Here is a 20,312-nt window from a genome sequence, read left to right as displayed (position 1 = left end):
TGAATGTGGGATAGCCCAAGAAACACAACAAAGTGAAATAAGATTAAAAGCATAAAATAACCTAAAGTTGAATTGACTTTATTAATGCCTAAGTCTAATATCTCTTATTGACCACTATATGTTAATACTTCCTTTAACACCCTCCCTTGATGGTCAATCTACTAACTATGCCAAGATTATCCCAAAATTATCCCAAGATAATCATGCATGTATTCACATGAACAAAAAAGCTGAAACAGCTCAGGCTTATGAAGCTCGCAACATTAGAATCTAATAAGTAGTACATTTGCTTTAGCCTTTTATGAATTTAGTCTTTTGAGTTAAACTTTAGACTAGGTTATAAATTATAAGACTTTAAGTTTAAACTTCAACTGTTTAAAAGTTTTGGACCTTCAGAATGCATGTTTGGTTTTCATTTTTGAGTCTTGACAATGGACAAATTGTCAAATCCTAAAGTTACAATGATGACTAGACAAAATTATTCATAACTTAGTTTGTGTTTGGTTTCATAATTTCAGCTTGAAGTCATTACTTTCTAGCAATATGGTGAATTCATTTATGCTTATAACTTGTAAATTATCATTGATGTTTATTCACGTGGTGAATTTTAAATTATATAATATTTGCTGTCCCTATCCTGCCATCCCCTGAAAAATTTAGGGGTGTGCTGTAGCGGTACCAGAAACTCGGCCCCCCTTTCCCAAATCCAATGCAAAATAAATAAATAAAATCCAAGTACATATATAATCATGCTCATTGTAGAGGATAGTGGAAGTTCACAAATGGCATCCTTGTTCCACCAACTATCACACAATTTGCAACCAAGTTTATTTCACTGCAAAGTATTTGACCTACAAAATGGCATTGAAAAGGAAGTTTGCTGCTTAAAAGTGGTTAGATTGGAAATACTGCACAAAATTGAATTCATTGATTGTTTCAGGCTCTGTTTAGTATTTACAGAGATCATTTAGGGGCTTCTCCCACTAAAGTTGTTATCATCACTAAGCCTCTTGTGCAAGCATTGAGGACAATGAATGGAAAAGTGTCAATGGGATAGGGATAAAGGAGATATTAGGACAGTGTATAAGACCTGTGAATGTATATATGGTCCCATTCGGAGAATTGTTGATGAAGCCACAATCATCATTGCATGGAAGAGAAGCATATTCTATAATGCGCCCCCACAATTTCAAAGCTATCCTTCGGTGATGAGAGGAACAATGACTTGTATTGAGAGGATGTACCTAAAATTTAAATCCCACAACTCAAGACAATATCAATATACATAAGGATATGTACAAGGAAGCAACTAGCATCTTTGGGTTTAGCTCAGTGATTTGGCTCAGGGGGCAAGAAAATGCCAAGCAAAATTTAAGTTTCAAATCATTTTGTTTTCTTTTGTTTTGTTTTTAAGTTTTGCATCTCTAAAATTGTAATCTTTGTTTTTTTATAAGAGCCCATTGATGGAAAAGTTGCTTCAAAACACCAAATCTACAACAATTCATCAATATATTTTTTTAGTCAGATTGGCAATGCTTCAAGTTGTGAGTGCAACTGGAGCATATTTGAGAACATCCACACCAAGAGGTACAAGAGGATGGAGCATGAGCATCTGGATAAGTCGTTTTGCATTTACTACAACCTTTGCCTGTTCACAAAACGACTGTGGAAAAAGGATATAGATCCAATTGTATTGGATAATATTGACCTCAAATCTGACCGGGTCATGAAGAATGAATAACTTGATGATTTGAGATGGTTTGACACAGACACTAATGATGTCACTGCCAACATCACATTTTCTGAATGAGTCAGTTCAACTAGGAGCAACTAGCACTTCAAACCTGTATGCTAGGCATGCTCATAGATGAGTGCTGAAAGTCAAGACATTGTCTATTTTAAAATTTTAATTATGTCATGATGGATGTACCAACCTTTGGGCTTTAGGCCTCAAACATTTGTAAATTAACTACAATTTTAATTTTTATATTGACATAATTAATGGATCAACTATTATTTTAGAGATTTAGAGATGGAAAATGTCATGATTATTTTATTTGCACAAAATTTCATGTCTTTAGAGATTTTTTTTAGTTCTCAAATCTGCAGACAAGTTTTTTCCAGTTGTCAAGCACTCCCAAGTTGAAAGCTGACCAAATTTCAGTCGAGTTTGAGTCTGAACTTTGGTATGCAAAATGTTATGAACATACAAACAAGTAATCACGAAGAAAATGTTCTTTAAATAATTCAAATTATACAAACTAAAAATGCAAGAACACAAGATCTCCCTTAAGTACTGTAGCCAGAGAATAATAGATCATGGAGAAAAGCTCACCTCCATCTCAATGGCCTTCATATCAATACTATAGTTGTGGCCTGCTTCAAAAATATTGTAATGATTATGGTTTTGGAACACTATAATAGGAACAAGTAACCGACTGGCCAAATCAACGGTCTCAAACCTGCAGTATAGGAATACATAGAGTTATAAAACCAACTGTTATTTCAGAAGGGTCAATCTTTTGAAATGTATTCAAGAAAGTATCCTGCTCATTGAGTAAGAATTAGAAAGATACATCATTTTTTCAAAACCCCCATTAACAGATGTTGTAGAAAAAATGAGAGCCACTATGATTTATTTTGCTGGCAATGAATGATAAATATGGGAAATATGCATGTATGATTAGACAGAACAAGGAATTCACTAAGAATATCTTTTAAGAATACTTTACTATAGAAGGGTTACCCATGGGATCCAGAAAGGCAGACAGAAGGATTGCGTCTAAAAATGTCCCAATGCTCTTCCTTTGATATTGGACGATGTCAAGGACCAAGGTTATGGAAAAGGCCTATTAGAAACCTCCATTCATTGTATTCATTTTGTACATGCCTTTCCATTATTGTTTGCATCATATTATAACAGAACAAATAAAATTAAGATACCAAATGAACAATTACTCAATAATTACACAAATGACCCACACCCAATCACCAGTATGAAACAGTGTTCAGCAAGGCAGACACCTTCACAAAGTAATATCTGCCCTATTTTCTATCTATGCAAGTTTGATCCTGTACAAAGGGTTGGATGCACTTTGATATATCTCTCAAATTTGCTGGCTTCTTTGAAGAAATACACATAATGCTATTAAGTATGATGGATGCTCAAGTAATTTGATCAACACTCTAAAGTGAGATGCACAATTGATGCAACAGATGTCCAACCAATCCAACAGATGTCTGAATGAGCTCATCATTGCATCTCCTAGGATTTCTAATACAGTACTTGACACAATGCAGAACAAGCCTGACGATAAAATAGGGAGAGGATAACCTTAAACCTTCTAAAATGACTTGTATTCCACTGTAGTATATGATTCCAGATAAACAAGAAAACTTAGTTCTGCAACCTCAATCATGAACATACAAATCATAAAACAGAAATAACCACAGTACCTGACATCTGGAGCTAGAACATGTTCAATAGTTGTAGAAATGAGAGCTCCAAGCTGTCCTGTGAAGAGCTCAACAGTGGAACCAGGACTAACAGGACCCTGGCCTCTTGGAAAAAGAATATGCGACAACCTTGGAATCGTCCTGTAACTTACACTACCTTCCTCTGTTTCTATCTTTCCATACGTGCATGGACCGGCAGACAGATCTATGACAGCATATCTACAAAAAACAAGACAGGATATTTGATTATCTCCACGTGCAGTATGAAGAAAGAAAGAATTCACACTATCACCAAGCTGCTACTTAGAGGAAGCCAATGGGAATGATAGATTATAAATATGTCATATACAGCCAAGGAAGTATGTTAACCATCTCCATTGAAAAGTACAAGGACGAAAAAAGTTGAAAAAGCACATATACAAGTGAGAAATGAAAGTGGATTAGCTGCATACTTGCACATGTATATTGCATGCAATACTACTCAATCATTTGTCACCCACAACTGTCAACTGGCCTATGTTTCATGAACGATATCTAATAGAAAGATGTTGTGCAATATTGATGGGTATGACTGACATTGTTTCTAGTAGTGGTTTTATCTTCCAAAACCAGAACCCAATGGTGAAGAAATTGGTGATAACACAGTCATGTATTACTAGAGTTCTGCCTTCATCCTTGCGTTAGAATTCTACTAGTATGGTGTGCAATGTCTAACATAGATTTCTGGCTTATGTTAACCAATTAAGCCTTGAGTGGATTATAACTTGGACAAGAGGTTGTGGAGGAAGGTAAAGCTTGAATAGGAAATGAACAAGAGCATGGAGCAGTAATATAGAAAGCACATCAACAACATTTAATATATCAGAAGCTGGCATTCACCCAGAAAGTGAAAAGAATGAAAGAACTATGAAATGTGCTATCGCATTTATGTGGATGCTATCAGCATATGACAAGTTTTGTAACTGCCACACATGTATAATGCACTACAGATGATGACAATCAATTGGTCATACGTTAGGGAAGGCAGCCTCCATGAGAGAAGTCTTGAGTTAGGCCTGTGAGCTATAGACCACAGATTGAAGCACGGAGATTTTATTATTAGAGTCAGGTAATACAAAACGTCCTCTGTGTGTGCATGTATTCTAGGAACAATTCTGAATAACCAAAAAAATAAAAAGAAAAACAAACATGTTAAAACTTATGAACATATTTAAAAAAAAATGTCAAAATTGACCAATGTTGATCCATGCAGAATCCAAACCAAAGCAGGTTAACTGGTCAAACGACCTTGTGACATGAAACAAAGTGAAAGAAGTCAGTTCTCAAAATGAGTGGACAGCATGAAGCCACATGCATTCAACAAACCCTGGGAAGTTGAGGCAAGAAAACAAGGAAAATGTGGTCTAATCCAGAATGGCAAGGCAATAGCTACAGACTCATCCCCACCAAGCTGGGTTAATCCTTGATCCATTCTATCAACCTCCACTTCACACCATAGCACAAAGCCTTGGTCTACTGTTTCAAATTTCAATTGCAGCATGGAATTGTGGAGGCTCACTCTTTTTCATCCCCAAGTTCTTCCAATGATGTTATTCATGGAGCTGGCATCATTTTCCTCATGGAGACTCGTGAAATAAAGAAAAAAAAAATCCCAATTAAACATGATATTCTTGAACCTTGATGCATAGACCATAGCTCTTTCGTAGATACAAAGGCTCAAGAGAGGTCACTTGCTTGTTTCAAAAATTTCTTCCCAATTAAACATGATATTCTTGAACCTTGATGCATAGACCATAGCTCTATCATAGATACAAAGGCTCAAGAGAGGTCACTTGCTTGTTTCAAGAACAATTGTCCCTTCTATATGCCAACAAGATTGTGATAACAAGAAAAGTTGTCAAAATTGGACTCGGACAAGACTCGTCTGGCTTGCGGCTTGATAAGACTTAGTGACATGGCAAATCCTGGTTCAAGACTAGACAAAACTTGAGAAATACGCCCTAAATAAATAAATAAAAATCAAAACATAGTAAATTTTGTGCACAAAAAATACACTACTGACATTTCAAATCCATGTAAGTTACAAAACAACAGTCTATGCACAAATATACAATAGCATCTCATAAAATACAATAATACAACATTCGAAACTTGATATTTCTCTACAATACAGTAAACTGAAAGATGATTCCATGATAAAATTTCACAAGTAGTATCAAGTTCAACAATTATCAATGAACCCTCAACTACATAACCCATAACATAATAAGAAATTCAAGACTGTTAGTGTTTGTAGCTCAGAAAAGCATTTCCATGAGGGTGTCTACTTATGGAAATCGTCATTAAATGTATCCTACGCTGAAGATTCGGTTTTTGGCTCATGTCAAATTTATAAAAGACATAGAGGGCAAAGGACAGACACACAAAGAGCATTCATTTCACAAATCACATCAGTGAAGGAGAAAATGAGAGATCTGATCTGCAGCCATTGGTGAGGAGTTTTAGCAGTAATTCAGCAAGGAGAAGGAAGCCAGCCATCATCAAGGAAGAGCAATCGTACAGCCCAGCAGAGCAGGGCATACAGATTACAAAGCAGGCCGAATGTGTGGTACAGATTTGTCTAGTTTTTTGTGTAGAATGGAATTTTCCAGATTTGTTGTTGGATTGTTAATTTTTCAGAGCCATTTTCCCTGTAAGGGAGTTCTTGTAAGTTCTGAAGATATTTTGAATGATGAACTGATCTAGAAGAGCAGAAATAATTGTGCACTGTATGTGATTCCTTTCTTCATTTTCCGTTGCATGTAAAAGTTAGTAATTCCAGCAAGTAGATCTGATATATTTGCTCAGATAGCTGGTTTTAGGAGAATTTAACAGGGTATTAGAGAAATTACTATGAGAGAAAAGCAGAACTATTGTTTTCCAGGTTACTTCGGCGAGCTTGAAACAAAGCTCAGGACAGCCATGTCAGTAACTAGTGTGAAAGTTGGGGTTTCAAATTTCTTGCAATGAAGGCAAAAATCTCAGTAATCTTGAAGGAGCAAGACTTGTAGGAAGTTGTGTAGAACCCTCCTCCAGCTCCAACACAGACCTAAGGGAGCACACAACCACCAACAGTGGTAACAACAATGGTAGTAGACCCTACAGTGCACGCATAGTAGAATAAGGACTTAAAGGCACAAAGAGCGATCCTCAAAGCTATTAAGGATCATCTGATTCCACATGTTGGAGAAACGATCAAATCTAAGGAGATGTTTGATGCCCTGGTATCGCAATTTCGAAGTGATAGCATGAGTCGGAAAATGATTCTCAAACCTAAGATAAAGAGTGCAGACTGAACCCCCTCTGACAATGTGACCAGCTACCTTATGAGCATCACACAAATCCATAACTAGCTTGCAGCTATAGGAGAAGTTGCATTGGATCCAAAGCTAGTGAATGTTGCTATTAATGGGTTCACCAAGGCTTGGGAACCATTCATTACGGGCATCTATGCCCAGGAGCATCTTCCCAAGTGGGAGAGACTTTGGGATGACTGCATCCAAGAGAAGACTCGTAAAGAGTCCAAGACCAACAAGCAAGAAGGAGCAGCAGATGACAAATTGGCCCTGGTTAGCAAGACAGAAAACCAAAGAGAAAGTTTCCATCAAGAAGGGTGACAATTAGGGAGAAGGGCAATAGTCCAGACAGAAGAGAGATATGAACAAAGATCAAATGCTAAATCTTCCATAAGAATGGCCATTTTTCTTCTCGATGTCCACAGAGGAGGAAAGGCAAGAGGAAGTTACAGGCAGTTGCAGCAACAGCAGAGACACAAGTTGAACGAACTTGCTTTCAAGTTCGAGAGTGATTTTCCACTCGAGTATTTCCTTTCTACCAACGCCATTGCTAGAAGCACCTGGAACTTAGATAGTGGAGCCTCCCGCTACATGACAGAGGCTAGAGAGCTATTCAATAGTTTTGCAGACGACAACTTAGGGATCCATGTTAAGCTTGGCGATCATGCCAGGTACGCAGTGTGGGGACAGGGGCCACTTCAATTTCAGCTTGAGTTAGGAGTGTCCTTTGATGTGCAGGAGGTACGCTATGTACTTGGCCTAAAGAAGAACCTTTTGTCCATCTCAGTCAAGGAGGACAAAGACTACAAGGTTAACTTTTGAAGGGGGCAAGCTTTCATCTGCCTAGAGGGAGCTAATCTAGACACTGCAATGAGGATTGGAGTCCGAGAGGGGAACCTATATAGACTTCATATTAACCTGATCAAGCACTAGTGCACACCAGTGAGAGCATATGCGAGCTTTGGCACGAGAGGATGTGCATCTCCATCATAGAGCTCTAACATTACTAAGATGGATGGTCACTAGGATTCTAGCATTTAGTGTGGTCCAGCGAGGGGTTTGCAAAGGGTGTGCACTTGGCAAGAATGTCAAGGCATCTTTCCCTAGCAACGAAACTATCTAATCCATTCTAATTTTGCAAGTCCTATGTCAGTATCTTCAGCAAAAGGCGCATCTTACTATGCGACCTTCATTAATGACTTCTCTAGGAAGACTTGGATCTACTTCATGAACACAACATGTGAGGTCTTCATTCATTTCAGAGCCTTCAATGCTCAGGTGGAGAATTGTTAAGTTTAGTTATGTTCTATGCTTAGAGCAATTTATTTCAATTTTCATAGTTAGCTCAATATCTTTTCCAGATTGGCAATCACATCAGCATTAAAGTAAACTGCAAATAGAACATAAACATAAATCACAAAAGACAAACCAAGACAAGAGGACACAAGATGTGGCGCTAGCCAGGGACAAACCCCAATGTGGTGAAACCCTTGATCAATTCTTCTTTTATGTTCTTCAATATTTCAGTAGAGAAAGAGAGAGATAGTACATTTACAACAAAAGTCAACACTTTGACTTTTCTAAATAAGAGCAGAGATCATCTCTAGGAAGATGATACATGAGATCAGTTGAAGACCTGCTGCTTCAACTGATTCTCCAAGGTGACTCCTTCACCTCTCATTGTGTTGCATCTCATCATCATGCTGCACCTCACCGTGTTGCACCATGTTGCACCCATCATCACAATGTTGGACCTCATGACTGGTGCACCTTTTGCTGCAATGTTGTCCCATGTGCCATGGTTGAACCATGTTTTCACACTACATGTCTCATGTGCTTGCAGCACCATGCTTGCCACTGCTATCCATGTTGTCCATGCTTCTTGTTGTACCATGTGCCTTCTGCCATGTCAGTTGATGTCTCACTTTTCCTTGCCATACATTGCAGCTGTCCCATATGTCTTAGCATACCTGGCTATTGTCCATGTGTCCTAGCAGCACCTTGTCACCTTGTTGTCCCATGCATGTTAGCAACACTATGTCCATGTTGTCCCATGCATGTTAGCAGCACTATGTCACCTTGTTGTCCCATGCATGTTAGCAGCACTATGTCCTTTGTTGTCCTATTAGTACTACTGTCCCATCATAGTTGTTATACCTTGCTACTATCCTATGTGACTTTGCAGCACTCTATAGCTTGTTGTCCATGCATCTTGCCAGCACCATGTACCCCAGCTGTATATTTACTTTGTTGCACTAGTTTGCAGCACCATGTAACTTTGTTGCCATGTGTTGTTTCACCACGCTGCACTACTACAATGCATCACTGGATAGGGCATCACCAGACAACCCTTGTCGTCCATACAAATCAGCGAGGCAGCCTTCTAAAGATTGTGGTTCTCCAAGGGGATAACCCTCCATACCTACGTTATTTCTTTAGGCCTTGTTTGATTGCGGTTAAGGCCACGTTGTCCCTTCAGCTCCTTCATATTGCGGCTAAGGTCACGCTATCCCTTCAGCCCCTTTACATTGTCTAGGGCAGCCTCCACGCTGTTCCTTTGACCCCTTATATTGCAGCTATGACTCCGTTGTCCACACAGTTGTTCCTCGGCCTAATCTGCCCAGCATTATGCACTTGGAACAACCCTTACTTACCACGCTGTCACCTACAGCAAACCCTCACTGTGGCCCATAAACTTGACTGCGTTAGGGCTGAATTAGATTAGTGTTTAGGGCTGGATTAGACCAGCGTTTAGGGCAGCCTTTAGGTCTACGTTAGGGCACCCTTTAGTCTGCGTCTAGGGCTGCCTTCCATCTGCGTCTAGGGAAACCTCTTTTCCTCCAATGTCTAGGGCTTCCACTCGTAGATTTCTCTTCCACTAAAACCCAAGACAAGTGGAGAGAGAAATCAAGATAGAAGTGTGTGAGAAATGACTCTCAAGTCATCTCCTTTTATACTAAAACGTTGAGCACATGTGGGGTTTATTTGGTTGTTGGCCGACCTTGACAAATTGTCTTATAACACAAATAAATTCATAACTCCATGAATACTTATCGAAATCAGATGATCTTTAGATCAATCCTACACCTCTCAATGAGAGGGATCCAAGAAAAATATTAGCTACCATAAATAAGATGACCCACATGGAGTTTGGCCCTAGTTTCCAATTTTAACACTCCCTCTCAACTAGGGAGAACTCCATCCGTTGATCCATATGTCTGACTGTACTATCACTGCCATCAGTGCCCTGCACTACTCTGCTCTGCTCTTCTAAGCACTGCTCTGCTAAACCATGAAGAAGAAGAATTGATCAAGAGTGTCTCATACCATTCTTTAACCCGAAGTCAGTTTTATTGATCCCAGATCAATATCACAAGAGAGTGTCTCAAACCACTCATGCTAATCCCAGATCAATGGAGGTCATCCTAGCATAGGGTACAGTAGATACAACGATGCGTCCATCGATAGTACTACTATGATCCCTAACCCCATTTCCCTGCTCATTGGCAAGATGAGAGGTACTTCCCATGAGTCCCAAAGTACATGGGTAGGATGCCTCGACAGGAGAACCATTCATCTTGTCCCTAAGTTGCCTTGGGGTATCATAGGGGAAGGCTGAGCCATTCACCTTGTACACAGCGCACCATTAGGGGAGGGTGAGTCGCCCTATGGTCGCGTGTTGCTCCAGTAAGTACCCCAAGCCCCCCGGAGCTCCCAAAGCTCAATGCATGCAACATGTAGGACCCTCATAAGAGGGTCTCTTGACAATTCCAAGTCGTTCGAGAAAGTTACAAATTTGACCTTTCCCTAGGGCTTTGACAGAATGTCTGCGACTTGTACATTAGTCTCAATGCAATGGAGCCTCCTCGCTCATCGACGTACAAATATCCCTGATAAGGTAGTATCTGATGTCTATCTGCTGGAGCAATCATAGAATACGAGATTCCTCAAGAATTGAATCCCCCTTGGTTGACACAGAAGATCACGGTGGTATCCATCATGTGTACAAACAACTCACTGAAGAGCTTTCACAACGAGGCAGCTTCATAAGAGATCATACTCGTAGCTATGTATTCTGTCTCGGCATGCTATAGCAACCGACTTCTGCTTCCTGCTCACCCATGATATCGAAGCAGAATCCAAAGAGAACCAGCACTCAGAAGTGCTCTTGCGATCCTCCACACTGCCTGCCTAGTCAACATTCGAATAATCATGCAGCTTCACACTTCCGGCAGTGTATCTCAATTCATGAGAGATTGTGCCCCGAAGATATCTCAGAAGATTCTTGGCACCAATCCACTGACGCTCAACCACATATGAGCTCATCATGCTAACTGCAATACATATGTCCAAATGCAAGTTCACCAAGAACATCAGTGTGAATGAGTTTATGAAAATCAGAGGCATTTTCCAAATTAGTCTGGCATCACTACCATATAACTTCTGAATGTTAAGATCCTTGAGGTAGTCACGGGCTTGCAGTTTACCATTCCACATCTGAAATCCAACTCCCTATTACTTCTTCAAATGAGAGGGTTTGCACCTATCAAAAATAGGTCGTCCTTAGAAGGTGCCGATATGAGAGGTCTATCATCCACAACCTTTGAGCAATGGTTTGGATCGGTTTCACTCCTAGTGAATCTCAACTTCATCAGACAGCTATCAATCATCGCATACTATGCGCGGGGTGTTTTGCTTCAAGCCATAGAGGGCTTTCTTCCACCTGTACACATGAGATTCCTGATCATGAATCTCAAACTCCTCGGGTTGTTCCAAACCTGTGAACCTGCTAAATGAGGGGAATGGTCCCCGTGTAAGATTTTCCTTCAATACATCTCAAACATGTACCTTCATGCTCTTCTTGAATTTAGGCATCCCTGTCACCACCTGACTCACATCAAGTGGGGCCCCATAAGTAAACCTCTAGTGTTATAGATGAGATATGTCAATTGACATGATCCCCAATGGACCATCTTGCAACTTGATACAAATTGCCAACCCTGAACCCATGAAAAAAAGCATCTTTGAAAATTTTATTTTCAAACACGTACCTTTCCATCGATGAATGCCACCCTGAAACCTTTGACTTCCATTGCCGAAACGGACACCAGGTTCTTCTTGCGATCAGGTAAATAAAAGAGATTCTGTAAATGAATCGAGTTACCCTCATTCAATTGAGGGGTAACATTTCCTACACCCTTTCCCGGATAGGTGGCATCAACTCCAAGTATAATCCCACGATTGTTTCCATCTCTTACCAAATTCAAGAGAGCACCCTTCTATCCGATGAAGTGCCTTGAAGCACTATAATCAATAAGCCAGATTCCCACAAAATCCAAAGGACAAGGCCAATACAAGATAACACTTCTTTATCTTATCAGAAACAACATTTGATTCTTCATACCTGGGGTTCCTTGCTTTCTCTAAAGAGTCGGCCATTTCCTTGATGACCTGCATTACCTGTCATTCCTCTTATCATTGAAGATGTCCTTGGAATAATTGTTATCATCATCAAGTGATGTGTTCCTGCCATTTGGATACTCCTTCGCATAATGGCCGAACTTATTGCAAACAAGGCATTTGTCTTTCTTTCCACCCTTAGATGCAAACTTCCCATTGAAGTGATCTTTAGGCCATCATAAACTTCTGTTGCGCCATTCTAATAATATTTTCTGCTTCAACTTCACCCTCAGTGAATTTGAAGAGGGATGAGGAATCCATTGATCCTTTTGTCCTTTCCCAACTGTCTTTGGTGATTTCTCTTTCACTCTTCCTTGGGCTTTGTCTTCACCTCAGCTTTGATACCATGATAAGTTTAGGTATGTTCTATGCTTAGAGCAATTTATTTCAATTTTCATAGTTAGCTCAATAGCTTTTCCAAATTAGCAATCACATCAACATTAAAGTAAATTGTAGATAGAACATAAACATAAATCACAGAAGACAAGCCAAGACAAGAGGACACAAGATGTGGCGCTAGCTAGGGACAAACCCCAATGTGGTGAAATGCTTGATCAATTCTTCTTTTATGTTCTTCAATAGTTCAGCAGAGAGAGAGAGATAGTACATTTACAACAAAAGTCAACACTTTGACTTTTCTAGATAAGAGCAGAGATCAACTCTAGACATGCTACTTCAACTGATTCTCCAAGGTGACTCCTTCACCTCTCATTATGCTACATGTCGTCATCATGTTGCACCTCACCGTGCTGCACCATGCTGCACCCATCACCACAATGCTAGACCTCATGACTGCTACACCTTATGCTGCAACGCTATCCCATGTGCCATGGTTGAACCTTGTTGTCATACTGCATGTCTCATGTGCTTGCAGCATCATGCTTGCCACTGTTATCCATGTTATCCATGATAGCCATGATGTCCATGCTTGTTGTTGTACCATGTGCCTTCTGCCATGTCACAGTTGTTGTCTCACTTTGCCTTGCCATACCTTGCAGTTGTCCCATATGTCTTAGCATAACTGGCTACTGTCCATGTGTCTTAGCAGCACCATGTCACCTTGTTGTCCCATGCATGTTAGCAATACTATGTCACCTTGTTGCCCCATGCATGTTAGCAGCACTATGTCCTTGCTGTCCCATGCATGTTTGCAGCATTATGTCACCTTGATGTCCCATGCATGTTAGCAGCACTATGTCCTTTGTTGTCCTATTAGTACTGTTGTCCCATCATAGTTGTTATACGGTATACCTTGCTGCTGTCCTATGTGACTTTGCAGCACTATGTAGCCTGTTGTCCATGCATCTTGCCAGCACCATGTAGCCCAGTTGTATATTTACTTTGCTGCACTAGTTTGCAGCGCCATGTAACTTTGCTACCATGTGTTGTTTCACCACGCTGCACTACTACACTACATCACTGGATAGGGTATCACCCTACAACCCTTATCTTCCATACAAATCAGCAAGGCAGCCTTCTAAAGACTATGATTCTCCAAGGGGATAAGCCTCCTTACCTACGCTATTTCTTTAGGCCTTGTTTGACTATGGTTAAGGCCACATTGTCCCTTCAGCTCCTTCATATTGCGGCTAAGGTCACACTATCCCTTCAGCCCCTTTATATTGTCTAAGGCAGCCTCCACATTGTTCCTTTGACCCCTTATATTGCGACTATGACTCCGTTGTCCACACAGCTATTCCTCGGCCTAATCTGCCCAGCGTTATGCACTTGGAACAACCCTTACTTACCACGCTATCACCTACAGCAAATCCTCACTACGACCCATAAACTTGACTGCGTTAGGGCTGAATTAGATCAACATTTAGGGCTGGATTAGCCCATCATTTAGGGAAGCCTTTAGGTCTGTGTTGGGGCACCCTTTAGTCTGCGTCTAGGGTTGCCTTCCATCTGCGTCTAGGGATGCCTTCCATCTGCATCTAAGGCAGCCTCTTTTCCTCCAACGTCTAGGGCTTCCACTCCTAGATTTCTCTTCCACTAAAACCCAAGACAAGTGAAGAGAGAAATCAAGATAGAAGTGTGTATGAGAAAAGACTCTCAAGTCATCTCCCTTTATACTAAAACGTTGAGCACATGTGGGGTTTATTTGGTTGCTGCCCGACCTTGACGAATTGTCTTATAACACAAATAAATTCATAACTCCATGAATACTTATCGAAATCGGATGATCTTTAGATCAATCCTACACCTCTCAATGACAGGGATCCAAAAAAAATATCAGTTGCCATAAATAAGATGACCCACATGGAGTTTGGCCCTAGTTGCCAATTTTAACAAGAACATGACAGGAAGGAAGACCAAGGTGCTAAAGATAGACAACAAGGGTGAATACACATGTAATGAGTTCACAGATTTCTATAAGGATGCAGGGATCAAGAGGGAGAAGACAATGGCCTACAACCCACAGGAGAATGGGGTTACAGAGAGGAAGAACCAATCTATCATCAGAGTGGTGAAGGTCATGATCCATGATCAGAGTTTACAGATGTTTCTGTGGGCCAAGGCATGTAACGCAGTTGTGTATTTACAAAACAGGAGCTCACACCGGACCTCGTGAGGATAAACCTGTTACCGACCACCAGTGGGCTAAGTCACCTGACACAGGGATTCGGGACACGTAGGATTCGAGATTCGTGGTGTCGGATTCGGACACGTTGACCCCCCGGAACAGGACACGTTAGGACACATTATATATTATTTTATTAAAAAAAAATAATATATATATATATATATATATATATATTTTAAAAATATACATATATATTAAAAATTAGATATTATCATATTTCTTACACAAATTTTAATTAATGATACAAATTTATTGATTTCAAACATAGATCTTCATCTCTAGCTATTAGCATGCATAGTACATACAAAATTCAAATAAATGTCAGTGGTACTGGTCACATAAATGATAAATCTATTAAAAATTTAAATCATGATTCATAATTCATAACTGAAAGACAACTTACAACTACAAGATAGTAAGATAAACACACTGACAACTGTAGTTTTCTCATTAAGTCATCAAATCAAAATGTGTTACATAGGTAGTGTTGGTGCAATGCCAATGGCAAATAGAAATAGAAAATATAAAACAACTACAGGTATACAAGCCTCAAGGCATCAATCAGCATCACTGTCCCCATCATCATGGTCCCCACTGCTCTCCTCTACATCCTCCTACTCCGCTGTATCCATAGTCGTCTCTGCATCTGCTGGTATGGAGGTTGACCCCTCCAAGTCATCAAATTTAACAGGCTCTAGCACTGGATCATTGAGATCCATGTTGGCCAATGCCAACTCAACAGTGGTGTCCAGACCCATATCATCAGGAACAGTGTTACTTGGGAGCGGGAGCGAAAGCGGGAGCGAAAGCGGGAGCGAAAGCGGGGAGCGGGAGCGAAAACGGGAGTGGGAGCGACATATTCAGAAGCTCTTGGTTTGGTGCTCTTGATTAAATACGAGTTCCATACCCTAATACATGACAAAATTCAATGGAAACATTGCAATCCCCCAATCCTAAAATCCTGAAAAACTGATAAGTCTGCTGGATTTTGAATGAAATCTAAAATTCTACTTTCTCCATATGAAATCCAATGAGGCCGGAACCACTCTCAAACATCCTGAGTCATTTCATGGTAATGTTAAAAATTTAAGTAAAAGGATGAAAATGAATATTAAGGAGAATGTCACTTTTACTTTAAGAATTTAACATTACCATGAATAGGATATCAATACTAGGGCCTAGACTTGATCATGAAGCTGCCAAAATGCTTTACTCCTTGCTCCAACAACACAAATCACTTGCCAAATGACAATTTTAATGAGCAAACACGCCCTTTTCATTCCCGCGTTGAGCTTAGCGAGTCCTGGAAACCGGACACGTGTCCTAAAATCGCGACACGCTTTTGAAAATCGCGACACGCCCTCGAACATGACGTGTCCTGTGATTTGGACACGAATCCGGACCAAATCGTGTCGGATTCGCCGGATTCGGGATTCGCAGGGGGTTTAGGACGAATTCGGTGACTTAGCCAATGGGTGATATCCATAGGAGAAAAAATTTCTCTTAGATGGTCCTCAACCGACAACCAACAGCCCCTTGCAGCCCACTAGATAGCTCGATGTGCCACCATCTCCTCCACCTGAGCTAGCCATTATGCTCCTGACTCATCTGTTATGATCGTATGTTTGAAGATGGGCCTTCCAAACCCAAAGGTATGGCCTTTCATTATGTAGTTGGGTATTTTTACTTACTTATAAAGGACACTTTGGGCATGGATTAGTGGGGGGATTTGCTAGAAAGAATAGGTTTGGTTTGTACTCTTGTCTCCTTTGTCCAATTGGGTAGTTAACCTTGTATCATAGTCCCATGGGATATCCTTTATTGGCTAATAGCTTTAGGAGTGGCACTACATGGGAAATCTCGATTTTGGCTACATGGTCCCGCTTCCCGACATCATATACATCACTCCCCTCTGTTCATTATAACCCCATTTCATACATTTCACATCCAGGTCCACATTTGTCCATTGGGTCCACAAGGAGTTAGCTTCCCCCTCCCTTTTCCACACCTTGGTTCGGGCCTGGACCGATGCCTCAGAGGTTGATGCAACTAAAAAGAAAATAAAACGCATAAGTTGACCACTCTCAATAGGAAATATACCATAAAATGCAAAAGACGGTCGGGGCATCCAAATTTAGCATGTGGGCAAAAGCCAACATGTGCTCTACCCCCTATCATTATGGCCATCACCCTGCTTCCTAGGGCCCTTATATTGGCCCCCTCATTAAGGAACGCATGATTGTCCCGAACCCTGGTAGGAAATGAACTGCCCAACCTTAAGGGGGTATTCACTACTACATCATTCGCATCGTGCTCTCATCCCTTGGAGCCCCGAGCAGTTATATAAAAAAAATCAATAAAAGGCAAAAGGCATATGAAAAAGGGTAGAAAAACAAAGGTCAGGGTAACTCTACCACAATTGCTTCCTCCTACATTTATACACCCAATTGTGGGCTTCCCTTATCATAGCTACCCTTGTACTGTGGCATGTGGCTTGGAGCCTTCCCCTGATGCCCCACTTCGTTCCATCATTATATCACATGCCACCTGCCACTTGATGGATGTACCATGGACTTGTCACTCCCTTAGAGGTTGAAACCACCTAATAGGGTCCTTGGTTAACCTTCTTCTTGAACTTGGAGACACTTGTATGTTCTAAAGCCCATTATGGAAGGGCATGCCACTATGAAGTGTCCACTTGGTTCCATGATTTGTAAGCTCATTTACTCAATTGCACTAATGATTTGTTGTACTAGAAGGTGAGGAGATGCATTAGATCTTATATAGGATTGCAAGTGGGTCTTCATCTTGGGGTTTTGATCTCCCTATTGTTGAAGTTTCTAAGTTTACTTAGTTAGAAACCCTCCATGCACTTTATCTGATTTATTCCTACCTATTTGTTATTTTCCTTAACAAGTTATTTACAATGTAAATACTGAAAATAAACACTAGTGCATGCTCAACATATTACAGATCGGCAACTAAAAAGAAACAGAAACAAACACACCATATTACACCATTATTTTTGGACTAATGTCCCCAGAAAAACCCAATGTGGGAAAACTAGTGCAGCTATCTGAGGGTTTTCTTATTAAGCAATATCAGAGTACAATCTGGGTACCAAAATTGGCCTACCCAACATAGAATTTCATTAGCAGTAATACCTCTATGTTTCTGACAAATCTATTGGCTAAAACCCCGAATAATCCTTCCGGAAGCTACTCAGCACCAATTTGCCCCAGAAACCCCAGCATCTGCCCAATCTGGACTACGTCAGCCTCTCCTAGCCCAGTGCTATCCCTGCGTCAGCTCTCTGAGCCTCTGCGTCAACTACGCTGGCCTTGCTAGTGCTCTGCGCAGCACTTAGCTGCCTCTGCGTGGCCTTGCGTGAGCACTAGCTACTCATGCATCACTCGCTCTAGCTACTCTGCTGCTCTCCCGGCACAATGTCTGCCTCTCTGTCTCTCTGTACTCAATGTCCCTCAACTGCTCTCTAATCACTGATTCTATCTCTCTTAGCAAACCCCGCTCTAGAGAATAGAATGACTGATCACTCTGGTGTGTTCTCCAAGTGACCCTCAAGCCTCCTCTTATACTTTTCCTATTGACATATCAACAGCCGAAATTAAGTCCCTAATCAACTGCTAAGATTAGGTCTAGCTTGATCCATGTCTTTTGGACCATTCTAACACAGTTTCATATTAATACACATTAATATTTTATTTTCCCTAAGTTTAGACTTAGGGACTCCATTAAAAATATTAATTATTTTAATATCTTCTGAACTGTTTAGAATCTGCCCAAACCCTTTCTGGGTATTGGAAATCTCATGTGCCCCAACCTCTCCACCAAATTTCGTGGCTAGAGCACATCTGATGCTACCCCATATCAACACCTATATGGGTTCCAATAGGGTGAGAGTTGAGAGCTAAGTTGCACGAAACGGGGAAACAGGTACGAGTTTCCGAAACGGGAAGCGATATGAAACGCGACCTCCCCAAATTTTGGAAACGGGGAAACGCGAATATATATATATATAGAAAATATTTAAATATATATATATATATATATATATGTGTGTGTGCAATCATAAAGCATAAATGATACATTATAATTTATTACACTTAAACATTAAGATTTAATTTACATCACATTTACTCATGAATGATCACATAATGAAAATAAAAATATCAGAATATCCAAAAGCAACCTTTATTAGATATCCAAATCTCAAAATCAGCCTTTATTTATATTAATATATGAGGCTGCAAGTACAATAAAGACTATAAGGCTGCAAGAGAGAGATCCAAATCAGGATTTTCTGCATCCACATCCCATTCTTTAGAAGGACCACTGTTGTATTGGGAGTCTCCTCCTACATAGTCGAACGACCTTAGTGCTCTTGATTAAATACACGTTTCATACCCTAGTACCCTACATGATCTTGATTATTGGGAGTTTCCCCTGCATAGAGGGCTTGGTTCTCTTGATTAAATACAAGTTCCATACCCTAGTACATGATAAAATCCAATGAAAACATCGCAATCCCCCCAATCCTGAAATCCTGAAAAACAAATAAGTCTGCTGGATTTTGAGTGAGATCTAAAATTCTATTTTCTCCATATGAAATCCAATGAGGGCGAAACCACTCTCAAACATCCTGAGTCATTTCATGGTAATGTTAAAAATTTAAGTAAAAGGATGAAAATGAAAAATAAAGGAGAATATCACTTTTACTTTAAGAATTTAACACTACCATGAACTGCATATCAACACTAGGGCAAAAATTCACTTTTATAACTTTAGACACACATCTAGAAAATTAAAAAACAAATTTGAAAAAAAAAAAAATTAAAAAAAAAAACACAATTCAATTGGGAAACGCAGGCTGTACGGCCGGAAACGCGTTTCCTGGCCGTACCAAACGCGTTTCCGCGTTTCGTCCTAGTTTCCAGCCGGAAACGCCCCCCCCCCCCATGTTTCCTGCAACATAGGTTGAGAGCCATGGGCCTCCACTATAGCAGAGAGCAGATAGCCACATCATGGATCCTTTAGCTCCACTCATCACTCGTTCATGTTCCATTTATTTGGTGATGATGAAGCACCTAGACCACCTTGCCCAGTCGGCTATACACTTGCAACACACACTTGGCAGTTGTTCTAGGGCCCAGATGGGGTTGTGTCTCACCATGGGAGACAAAGGGAGGGCTTGCATCATTGTTCCAACCCTTACAGATGGGATGCATGCTTATTCGATCCACTTGGAGACCCATGAGGATGTTTTTGTGCGCCCACAACCACTTGGGAGCACCGTAGGTCATTTGCTTAGAGATCAAGGAGCCACACCCTTTATCACTATATTTGGAGCCCTTCTATTCATTTAGGCACATATTCGACACCATTTAGCATTTCAAATGGCCCTCCTAGCTACTTGTTTATCATTTTGGCCCTCTTGAGAGGCTTAGTCTTCATGT

The 20,312-nt window shown here is 40.4% G+C and overlaps 1 protein-coding gene across 1 annotated transcript in view; it reads right to left on the bottom strand.

Annotated features, from left to right (window-relative positions):
* LOC149249539 (uncharacterized) overlaps nt 1–20,312 on the bottom strand; it is a 339,013-nt gene that overhangs the window by 231,234 nt on the left and 87,467 nt on the right. The window contains exons 6-7 of the mRNA XM_089458737.1: nt 3,457–3,675; nt 2,336–2,462 (exon numbers count right to left, since the gene is read on the bottom strand). Coding sequence (XP_089314863.1) covers nt 2,336–2,462; nt 3,457–3,675 — 346 coding nt within the window. The remainder of the gene's footprint in view (nt 1–2,335; nt 2,463–3,456; nt 3,676–20,312) is intronic.

The sequence above is a fragment of the Pinus tabuliformis genome, chromosome 7, assembly GCF_031772625.1.
Source record: "Pinus tabuliformis cultivar Carrire ecotype Pingquan chromosome 7, CPIR1, whole genome shotgun sequence".
Taxonomy (NCBI): domain Eukaryota; kingdom Viridiplantae; phylum Streptophyta; class Pinopsida; order Pinales; family Pinaceae; genus Pinus; species Pinus tabuliformis.
The sequence above is the reverse complement of the archived record's forward strand: the minus strand, read 5'-3'. Positions and strand labels throughout refer to the sequence as shown.